The sequence below is a fragment of the Gymnoscopelus braueri genome, assembly GCF_963280865.1.
Source record: "Gymnoscopelus braueri genome assembly, chromosome: 22".
In the NCBI taxonomy this organism is placed as follows: Eukaryota; Metazoa; Chordata; class Actinopteri; order Myctophiformes; family Myctophidae; genus Gymnoscopelus; species Gymnoscopelus braueri.
In genome coordinates, this window is record NC_137624.1 from 21592589 (window position 1) to 21604524 (window position 11936).

The 11936-nt window shown below is 40.9% G+C and overlaps 1 protein-coding gene across 1 annotated transcript; it reads right to left on the reverse strand.

The window, feature by feature from the left end:
• Positions 1 to 6667: 6667 nt before the first annotated feature.
• Positions 6668 to 7726, reverse strand: LOC308078211 (globoside alpha-1,3-N-acetylgalactosaminyltransferase 1-like; the record flags this gene model as incomplete). Its single annotated transcript, XM_080419335.1, has 1 exon — positions 6668 to 7726. The coding sequence occupies one exon, from the start codon at positions 7724 to 7726 to the stop codon at positions 6668 to 6670; it is 1059 nt and encodes a 352-aa protein (XP_080275461.1).
• Between the last annotated feature and the right edge of the window lie 4210 nt (positions 7727 to 11936).

Sequence of the window (11936 nt, forward strand, 5' to 3'; positions counted from 1 at the left end):
GCCAACGCATTTTCAATAATTGTATGTATATTTTTTTATATTTAACTTTAATTTTATTTAAAAAATGTAAGTGAGAAACCCTGCCAAAATGTTGAGTTGTGCACGATAGATCACGTCATAGACGATCAACATCATAGACTGGCCACATTAAGTCGACGTGTTTGGACACCACTGTTATTTTGTGAAGCCCAGAGTCTTACCCCAATTTAGTTTTATTATACTGCAATGTAATTTATAAATGGTTTAGGATCCTGAAGTATGGGATCAACACATGGGTTGTTGCTAGTGATTCCTTGCAATTTAAATTTTAACCCATTAAAACCAGGAAAGCATCTGTAATTTTTTATGTTAGCTATATAGCAACATAAGTTTTTCAAAAAACTCTTAAGATTTAGTACAGTGGTTCTCAAACATAGCAGATATACAAGCTCACAGCAGGTCACTTTGTGCCTCGCTGCGAGCTTGTACATCTGCTACTTTTGAACGTTTTTGAAAAATCTTGAATCATTTAGATTTTTTTTAACACAAATCTTCTCTTCTGAGGTTCCCTGTCACAAAACAGTTTCAGATGGGGGTCCGCCGCCAAATACATATCATTTTGGGGGTCTTTGACACGAAAAAGTTTGAGAACTATATTGATTTAGAAGGCATTTGTAGAATCGGCCTCAGGTCTTAATGGGTTAAACCTCATTGTGAAGGGAAAGAGAAACTTATTTGCTCAAAGCTTTGACAAGTTATTTCAACTGTATTATTATTTACAAAAATGTAGGGACAACTTTAGATTTTCTTTTAAATTGTATTGATTTTGTAAATATAAAAATGTTCAAGTAAGTAAAAAGTAGAAGAAATCATCTTTAGTACTGCAATACAATATCAGCCCAGTGCGTACACTGCTGTAAAGGAGCTTTTAGGATGGAACCTATGGTCCGAAGCTGACTTCAGGATATGTTCCATGCTTCCATGCTTCCATCCTTCTGCTGGCTATCATTGATAGAGACTGCCTAGAGGCTGAGAATAAGGCTTTGAGAGCTTCCAGCTTTGAGAACATCAAACTCACCAAGGAGCTCATCTCCAAGAATGCACAATATATCCAATACCAGCTGGGTCTTATCAAAGTGCGACAGAAAGATATTCTTTATGGGACAATGAAAAGCAGAATCTCACCAGACCAGATCACCCTGGCTGGAAGAGACCAAGAGGTTGCCGTATGGGAAAGTCAAAACCTGGAAAAGCCTGGAAATAGGAACTTGATCACCGTGAATGTCAATGAGGAAATATCTTAGAGGAGGGAGAGGCAGAAATATAGGTGGCTAAAAGAGCAAAAAAACAAGTTGAACACTGTCACCTTCAGTAAGCAGCGGTACATCACAGAGGAGAGAATGCACATCTCAGATTCCAGCTGGGTCTCATCAACAACAAATTGCAATGGAAAGAGAATCTTTGGGGCATTGAAAAACGGAAAGAGGAAATTGATCAGCTGGATCCCATCAAGATGGATGCAATGAAGTAGAGCTTTAATGAGTTGCAGTTGCGATACTGAAAGGAGAAGAGGAGTCTGTGGAAAAGAAGGCTGTAAGAAATAGAGGGGTGGGCGATAATCATGATCAGATCAAGTCATTGTGTCGCCTGAGGCTAGATAGGAGGCTAGCCATCTTGAAGAGGGACTGTGTGTGTGTTTCACATTTTTTACTCACATTATATTGTTTTGAAATATATAGGCCTAACTTTCACTTTATAATGGAAGTGAATGGTCAGATCATGCTGAACCTTGCTCAAAGGTTAACAATGCGTTGAGTTGAAGACTAGATGAAGTATTTATCTCTAATAAAATAAATGTATCCAAATGGACCCTTCCATTTGGTTCCATTTGTACAAGCTCAGAGTTACAGACTCATAAGGGTCCATTTAGACCCCTGGTGGTCCCGGGAGCCGGGACCACACGTTGACAACCAGTGAGGGAGAGGACTTTGCCCTCTGGGGCACATGGTGTGTGTGGGCATTCTACTCATCTGGGAAGAAGAGAGCCGTGTGGAGACAAACACTCCAGACCAGGTGACCCTCACACAGGGGCAACAGAGCCTCCAGGGCAGCGTCTGCCTCCGGTTATTGTTCTTTATTTGTATTGGGAGAGTGAAGACATTATGGGGACTGCATCTCGTTTAGTTGCAGGATGTACCCCTCTTCCTTTTCCCCATGTGAGTTGAGTTGGTGTGTGTTGGCATGTGATTTGGAGAATAAAGAGTGATTCCTATACAAAAAGCTATTGCCATGGCTCCTTCTGGTGAGCAAACCACCGATCATTACAGTTAATGCTAACCTGGTGTCAGGTGGGACACCTGCAGTGGTCACTTGAAAACTTCAGACTTTTCTAGCCAGGAATAAGGGGAGATTACATTATGTTGTTGCACAGCTACAGTACAAGACAGACTGAGCGAAGTGCATGAAATGAGCCGGAAAGCATCCGCTGAAGTTTCAAGCTAGCCAGAATGATGACTCCTGTTGTGTGGGAGAGGACGTTGTGTCAGCGGCCTGAGTGTGGGTGGTTAGATCCCTTCCGGAAAGAAGACTTCTCACCAAAGCTTTGTGCAAAATGGACTGGACCATGTACTGTATAGCTTACTGTGTGATGGCCCAGTTGTCAGATGTGGCGTACATGGTATAGCTGATAGGGGCCGTAAGGTTGGACCTTACTGGTCCCTCACCACAGAATATCAGGTGGAGGCAGAGAGACACTCCCCAGGGACTTTAGTGCCGAGTTAGTTTGGTATGTGCTTGACAGCCACAAATCTGATGAAAAACATGCTATCCTATATTGATTTTCATGTATTGGCCATTAGGCTACCATAATAGCATGACATAGCAGTGTAATGATACTTACTTTGTGGTAAGCCTATTTACTAATGATACTAAGGCTCTGTTACCGTAGGACAGCCTTTCCAGTGAGCCAAGTTCAGCAAACATGCACTATTAAGTAAAAAAAATCACACCCAGTGTGAAGTGGGCGGTGTGGTCACAGTGGTCATCACAGTGATGGAAGTTCACTTAAAGAAAAGTAATATTGTGGACCAACCATTGTATACCCCTAACTTTAAAAAAAAAAAAAAAGTGTTTTTTTTAAGTGCATAGTCCTATTTATAGGGCTATGCACATGTGTCATGTTTCACTAGCCAATCACAGTCCTGAATAGACTGTGATTGGCCAATCACGGTGCAGGGTTAGGGGGGTACACTGGTGGCCAATCACAGCGCAGGGTTGGGGGGGTGCAATGGGTGGGGGGGTACAATGTAGGCCAATCACAGTGCAGCGAATGTCGATGTCCAAACCTCACATATAGGGGCGGTTTCACCGCCCAAAAATAAAAGAAAATGTATGGAGTGTCACCAGGCAGGTCATGTCATTTGTTAATGAGGTAATCAAACGTGCACTGCACTGTCTATGACGACATTAGAGACTATGGATGATGATGGAGCTGTTGTTCCCCAAATGGAAGGAACGTTTTAAGCCTAGCCTGCTCTTAAACTAACAGTGTCTGCCTCCTGGACCAAACCTCGAAGATGGCTTCAACAGGAGAGCAGCCTGATAGTTGAAAGTTCTCTCTAGGTTGAGATTCTAGGAGCCACAAAGTAAGCCTTCATAGCCTACTGGGAATGCAGGGACGCAGACGTGTGCACTCACACTCACACACGCACACACACGCAATCTTTAAATACACACTACAAGGATTATGAGAAAATAGTCGTCAAGAAAACTATCAACAAGTATAGTAAAAAGACAAATATAGATGTAATCTGAGCATTGTTGGCTCAGTTTTAAAAATGCTCAAAATAGAGTCAAGATATGCTTAAGAATACCAATTTTAATACATTCCTCGAGTCCAAATTGTATGGAATATGTGTTTGTTTGTATGTTGTATACTAGATATTTGCTATGTTTCCCTTTTTGGGTGTAACATAGGGTTAAAAATTAACCCTGTGGGACATTATTTCAGTCTGGTACATGGCAGAATTTTAAATACACACGTCAAGGATTAAGAAAATGCAGTTGGTAAGAACTATTTAGTAAAAACAGAAATATATGATATGAACATTTTCAGCTCAGTTTTTTTTCGTGCTGTTTTTGTCCTGTAGAGTCAAGATGTGCTTGAATCCTAACTCATTCACTGCCAGAACTTTTTTTTTTTTGCGTTTGCCCACTGCCAGAGATTTTTCAATGAAAAAAAAAGTACTCAGGAGCCAAGATACAAAATGTTTAAGTTTTAAGATAACAAGGAAGTGGATGGGAGTCTAGATCTTCAAAAAATCATATCTCCTTGGTCTTTGGGTTAAAAAAGAAATAAATAAATAAGAAAAAAAAAAAAAAAAAGATTTTTTTTTTGGAAAAAATTAAAAGTCGTTTTAGTCGTTCTTGGCAGAGGGGGTTAAAGGACAGAAGTCGTTTTAGTCGTTCTAGGTAGGGAATGAGACTGTTCAACAATATGTTGTTGTTTTTTTGCCAACACTTTTTTCCGCCTCTCCAAACTGCCGCTCTAGCCTCTAGGGCGGTCGCCTAGGTCGCCTGTATGGACTCGCCGGCCCTGCTGATGACTTCCAGTGCCACTGGACGTCTAAAACGTCCGTTGTGATATAAGCCCTGTGCCACTGGAAAAGAAAAAAAAATCAGAACCCAAGATATGATGATTTGAAAATGTTCTGCTCCATTCACTTCTTGTTTAACTTCTTACTGAAAAAGGCTGTATCTCGGCTCCTAAGCACTTTTTTTTTTACAATGAATTTTGGCTGTGGCACTGAATGGCACTTTTTTTTTTTACAATGAATTTTGGCCAGTGGCACTGAATGAGTTGACTTAATCCTCTTCGTCCCAAGTGGGACATAAGGCTTCGACGATCTGCCTCCATCGGGACCTGTCTTGTGCTGCATGTTGTGCCTCGCCCCACGTAAGGTTCATCTCCTGAAGCTCAGCTGTCACGGTTCGTCGCCAGGTGGTTTTGGGTCGACCTTGACTCCGTGCCTCGCCCCACGTAAGGTTCATCTCCTGAAGCTCAGCTGTCACGGTTCGTCGCCAGGTGGTTTTGGGTCGACCTTGACTCCTTTTCCCTACTGGGGTCCATCTCAGTGCAACCTTTGGGATTCGCTCCTGGGCCATTGGGAGCACATGTCCCAGCCATCGTAGACGGCGGCGTTTGAGTTCTGACACGACACTAGAGTCATTCTGTGCAGCTCTTTATTTGAAATCTTCTCAGGCCAGAAGATGCGGCAGATTTTACGGAGGCATCCATTGTGGAAGGCATTGATCTTGTTCACGCCAGCATTCCGACTCAGAGCCATACAGCAGCACTGATTTTACGTTACTGTTGTACAGTCGGACCTTTGTTTTTAGGCTGTACTGCTTCGACTTTCAGATAGGATGGAGCCTTACAAAAACACAGTGAGCCTTCCCTAGCCTTGCTCTGGTCTCCTTTTTTGTTGCGTTGTCCTTGCTGACAAGACTTCCCAGGTAGGTGAAATCTTCGACAAAGTCGAGGGTTTTCCCATTCACAATGATTGGTGCATCTGGAGTGGCATTAATGCACATCACTTGTGTTTTGGAACCATTGATGTTCAACCCTGTTTGTTTTGCATACTGGTTTAGTCTGTCAGTTTTCTCCTGCAAGTGGATATATTTGGAGGAGAGAACAGCAAGGTCATCGGCAAAGTCTAGGTCTTCGAGTTGGGAGAACAAAGTCCACTGGATGCCCCTTGGTTTATCGGCCGTGGTCATCCTCATCACCCAGTCAATGGCCATCAGGAAGAGAATGGGAGACATGGTGCACCCTTGCCGCACACCAGACTCTAAGTTGAAGCGCTCAGATGGTTTTCCATTGACAATGACACTACATTCAAAGTGACGGTAGAACAACCCTATCAGCGAGACCATTTTTGGAGGAATTCCATATGCTCTTGCGATCTTCCATAGGGTGTCACGATGCAGGCTGTCAAAGGCTTTCCGAAAGTCTATGAAATTGATGTGCAGTGGGGCGTTCCATTCTACACACTGCTCGAGGATGTTCTTCAGAGCAAAGATCTGGTCTGTGCAGCCCCTCCCTCTCCTGAATCCTGCCTTTTCCTGTCCCAGGTTTTAGTCGACGGCGGCTTCAATTCTGCCGAGTAGAATCCTACAAAAGACTTTAGATGGTATTGACAGCAGTGTGATCCCTGCCAGTTGTCACAGTTTTGGAGGTTGCCTTTTTTGGGCAGTTTAACAATCAGGCCCTTGTCCCAGTCTTCAGGTATTATTTCCTCTTCTCAGATGTTTCTGAAGAGTTCCGTGAGCACCTTTGTTGAAGTGGTAAGGTCAGCTTTCAGCATCTCGGCATGGATGGAATCTAGGCCGGCAGCTTTCCCACCCTTCATGGCTTGGATAGCACGCTTTACCTCTTCATGAGTTGGTGAGACTGGTGTCGATGTTGGGGACATCCTCTGCTGGTGGAGGGTTAGCAGGGTCATCTGGCTCTGGACAGTTGAGTACTTCGCTGAAATGTTGTACCCATCTTGCGGCCTGTTCGTGCTCTGTCCTGAAGATGGTGCCATCCTTGTCTCTGACAGGGGTTGACTGGCTGGTGTACTTTCCGCTGAGTTTCTTCTTGATGTTGTAGATCTTACTTGCTGATGACCTGCTGATGACTCTCTTCCTAATAATCCGCGTCGCCAGTCCATCCTGGCCGTACCTTACGGTAGTCCTTAATGATTGAAGAGAATCTGATTGTTTTGATCTCTGGCTTTCTGGCGTGGACATCATGCCACAGATACTCTGGAGACAGAACCTTGGTGGGTTTGTGTAGCCAGAGATAAAAGTTCATATGTGACTCTTCCTGCCACACTGCCTCGATGCCCTGCTGGGCGTCCAGCTCAAAGTTGCACGTCGACAGCATGTGACGGACGGCCTCCGGCTCCCCTCCGAATGCGCCTGCGGGGTAGTAGAAGTCGCCCTCGTTGGCAGACATGAATGCTTTAGACTCCGGCCTCCGTTCGTAGTTTAACTGGCTGCGCTCTTGGGCAAAGTGAATAAAGTGCAACACGGCAACCAGCTTACCTAGAGTTTCAGATCCCCAGCGGTCATGGAACTTCGAATCGACGTCGAAACAGAAGATGTAGTCGGCGCCATCGCGCAGCTCCGTTTCGATAAAATTGGCAATGATTTTGAACCTGCCGGCTCCGATGTCCTGCCAGCGTTTTGAGTTTGGCGCCGGCCTGACGAACAACTCCCGTCCTGCAGCCATCTTAACGGAGGGGACTTGCTCTGGCCTATCCGTAAAGACGTAATAACGGACTTTAAATCCCACGAAGAAGTGCCTCTCTGCGGTTTCCAGGAAATCCTTGAGGAATTGGATGTATTCACCAACTGCAAAAACTGTCACTGCTACGGTTATGTCGCAGGGTTTGTAAATTCCGTCCAGCAGCGCGGGTTCGAATGTTGATTGCCAAACTATGGGAGCCAACCAGGGCGTCACCGCGACAACGTCGGTGCGTCCAGTCAGGGCGCTGGGTTTGTCGTAGCGCAGATGGTCGGGTGCAATCGCTCTTCTCTGACACGGAGTGTCAGATCCGGAGCATCCACCGATCTTCCAATTCGAAGATCGGTGGATTAGTAAAACCGCGGCGGCGGCCAGCATTCCCACGACTGTCCCAAGACAAATGATGGTCCTTCTTTTATCTGGTTGCCAGAACCAGCTAGTTCGAGGGCGAGCCATCCTGGATCTCTGTCAAGCGAATAGTCTCCTTAGTAGTCGAAGAGTGAATTACAAATAATTATTTTCTCGGACGCGGCTCATATGTGTTCACCATTTATATAGTGCTTGGCTGGATGGATGCTTGTGACATCTCACTGATGATGTCAATGTGCCCATATGTGGATATCTCTGTGTCTGTCTGTCTGTCTGTCTGTCTGTCTGTGTCCCTTTTGTGCCCATATATGGATATCTCTGTCTGTCTGTCTGTGTTCCTTTTGTGCCCATATATGGATATCTCTGTCTGTCTGTCTGTGTTCCTTTTGTGCCCATATATGGATATCTCTGTCTGTTTGTCTGTGTTCCTTTTGTGCCCATGTATGGATATCTCTGTTTGTCTGTCTGTGTTCCTTTTGTGCCCATATATGGAGATCTCTGTATCTGTCTGTCTGCCTGTCCCTTTTATGCCCATATATGGAGTTCCCTGATGCTATCAGTGTGGCCATATATGGGTAGTGGTGGAAAAAGTACTCAAATGTTTTACTTAAGTAAACGTACCAATACTGCAATGTAGAAATACTCTGTTACAAAAAGTCCGGAATTAAAAATGTACTTGAGTAAAAGTGCAAAAGTATTGGTATCAAAATATACTCATTATGCAGAATGTCCCATCTCACAAGTTTTTAAATGTATAAAATGTATTAAAATAAAAATCACACCCTGTGTGAAGTGGGCGGTGTCTTGCTAGCTAATCACAATACTGAATGGAGTCAACCAATCATGTACAAAAAATAAATACATTTATTGAAACACTCTTTATGAAAGTCATATTCCGACTTTCTATTTTCTTCTCAATATCGGTTTTCCCTTTTCTCATTTCAGCCATAGTGATCTTTGAGTTCTTCTTTACTGTTCTCACGAAATGGACAGTATCTAAGTAATATACTAGTGTCACATCACAGTGGTTTTAGATTAGTTTCTGTATGTCTTAGTTTATGTATCACTAGCCAATCACAGCATATGTCTTGCTAGCTAATCACAATACTGAATACTGAAAGTTATGGTTTCTTATATAGGGCTATGCACATGTGTCATGTGACACTGGCCAATCACAGTCCTGAATAGATTGTGATTGGCCAATCACGGTGCAGGGTTAGGCGGGGTACATTTTTGGCCAATCACAGCGCAGGATAATTGTACAAATTTCCAAACCTCACTTATAGGGGCGGTTTCACCGCCCAATATTTCAAAAGATATATATCCTACACAATGGGGAGTTTAGCATAAACTATATTTTTTGACATTTTATCGTTTAAATTAAACTTATTTACTGAACAGTACTGAAATGTGGAGATGGAGTCAACTCAAGAATCTTTAGTTGGTCTTGACTCATGAGCATCTAGTTCTACTTCAAGGCTACAATAAAGGACATGTCCGTTAACACTTTAACATTTATTGACTCATAAAATAAAGGGTGGGAGTAATTACAGGAAGATACGTTTGTAAGAGGGGACAGATGAATCTCCGCTAACAGCATGGAAGTAAGAGTGTCTCTCCAAAACAAATCAATAAGACATAGGTTATTTAATATAGTCGGTAAAGGTAACACCATCATTGTTGAAGTCAACTGTTGTTTTACTCTTGGATGATTGACTGTAGTTGTCGTCGTAGAGTGTTAAACTATGCAGTGAGGTATGTTGAAACGTAATTGTTTTCACCTGGTTGGTTGATTGACATAATCCTATCAGTGATGGGCTACTATAGCAGTGATATATCACACAATATTAAACAATATGCACAGTGCAAGAGGACGTGGTGTGCGTCTTAATGTTAATAGTTTGCACCTTGATGGTGATGGATCTTTAGTTGGAAAAAAGAAAAGTGAATAAAACCTGACAGATAACACACAAAATGTTAAATCTTAATAAATGATTTATATTTGTTTAATTTGGCATAACAGGTTGTTAATGTCATTGTCACAATACAGTATATATGGTGATTTTAAATCTTTCATCCAAATAGACAATAGTAGAGGTCATACAAGAAATAAGTAATTGGTAAATAATTATTTATGGAAAAAGAATGAAAAAAGATAATCTGGACAAAAATATAATCTGTCCATCCATGTAGATAGCAACTGTTTTAAGATGTAAGTTACTATGCCATCATTGATGTGGTATTCCACCCCTATGGAAACTTTCCCTTTGTATTGCAACTTCTAGTTTTGTTAGCAAGTCCCTTGACAGTACAGACCTGACTAAACAGTGAGAACCTTTTTTAAATGTGTTTGTTTTTTAATAATATAAACTTTTATGAAGTAATACTCCTAACTACAACAATGGACAATCAAATGTAAAACTGTTGGACATTGTTATTTCTATAACCTCATTATTGCAAAATCTTAAAGTCAGTACACGGTGAAACCGTTATTATTGCTACAAACTATGAGATTAACGTACAAACAATATCCCTGCTTTTACAAATAATCTGTTGCTAAATTTGTTGAGAAAATAGGATGACTGAAATAATGTTCTGCAGTATAAACCCAAAATTTCCCCGGAAAAAAAGAAAAACTCTTTATTTGACAATATAGTAGACAAAAGCAACATTCTAATCACATAGCGGATAAATCCCCTGAATTAAAAAATACAACATTGCAGCAGCAGTTACATCTCATTGCACAAATCATTCCTCAAGCCAGTTGGGACGGCATTTACAAAAATATAAAACGTTGGTTTACATACTAAAGGCATTTCCCTTGTGTCTACAGTCTACACTGAATTGCCATATCTTCGCTGTCGGGTGGAAACCTTGTATGTCTAAATCCGTTCCTTTATTCAATTATTATTTTAAAATAAAATGACAAAAGCCAATCTACAAGCCCCCAACGCGTTGCATCTTGATGCGTTGTGAGTTTGCAGATCTGCAATTTTCGCTACTTTGTGCGACACTCTTGTATGATGACGTAGGGTATTAATTTATAAAGAAAAACATACGTTGAAATATGGAGATATGAGGTTTCTACCCAACAGTGAAGATATCACGTAAGTTATCATAAACATGAGATGTCTGGAAAGTCTGACTAAATAAAGTCTGGATTATAGTTCAAAGCGGTTTGCTGTATTTTTCATGAAACACAGATAAAACCTTCAGTTAGAGATAAATGTGACCAAGATTAAACATGATCATATTTATGTTAATAGTGCAATTATATCAACAGTGTATTACTGTTCTGCTGATTTTGACAGCTACCCAAAAGTCAACTCCTCTCTGTCTCAACTCACACAAATGTATCGCTCATACTGTAGCTAAAAAACAAAATTACAATACAACTAAAAAAACACATGTAGTTCCTAAAAGTAAGTAGAGCAAAAGGACCATCCTTTATGGAAAGAGATTTGTTTGAAAAATATTTACCAATAATATGAAGATGCACAAATATTCCACAATTTACAAATGTGTTTTGCAATCTGCAAACAATTATTTACTTGAATAGTGACATTTGTAAATCTAAAATGTGTAAAAAAATTAAATTATATTAGTGTGTGCAAATAACAAAAAATAATTTGTGTCTGCAGATTACAAAACACATTTGTAAATTGTGGATTATTTGTGCATCTTGGTATTAGATTTACAAATAATTCACAAATAATTTACTCATGACGTTTGTAAATCTATAATTTGTCATTTGTAAAAAGAAATTATACTTGTGTGTGCATTTATCATAAAATATCATTTGTGTTTGCAGGAATATTGTGGAATATTTGTGCATCTTGGTATTGGATTTACAAAATAAATTAATAATAATCCTTCAAAAATGGAACTAATTCAGAAACCTCATCGCACAAACAGAATTTCTAACAGTAAAGGTCCTTGCACACTGGTGCGTCTTTTCGTTGCGTTTTTTTTACAACAATGAAAAAAATTGAAAAAACAATGAAAAAAAAAAAAACGCAACGAAAAGACGCACCAGTGTGCAAGGACCTTAAAGCTGTTTTATACTCATGTCCGTTGACAGTTTCGGCCAACAAGAATAACAGATTCTCAACACTTTTCATTTCAGAATATGTAATATTTGTTGTCAACTATTGTCTTACGAGTAAAAAACAGCTATAGAAATATAATGCTGCTGTACATCAGTAAAGTGTTAACCCTAAGTAACAGCTCTGCTCAATTAAATAGGGTTAAGCCAGTGCCACGATAAAGTGTGTAGATGTGCGCATAGGATAGTAAA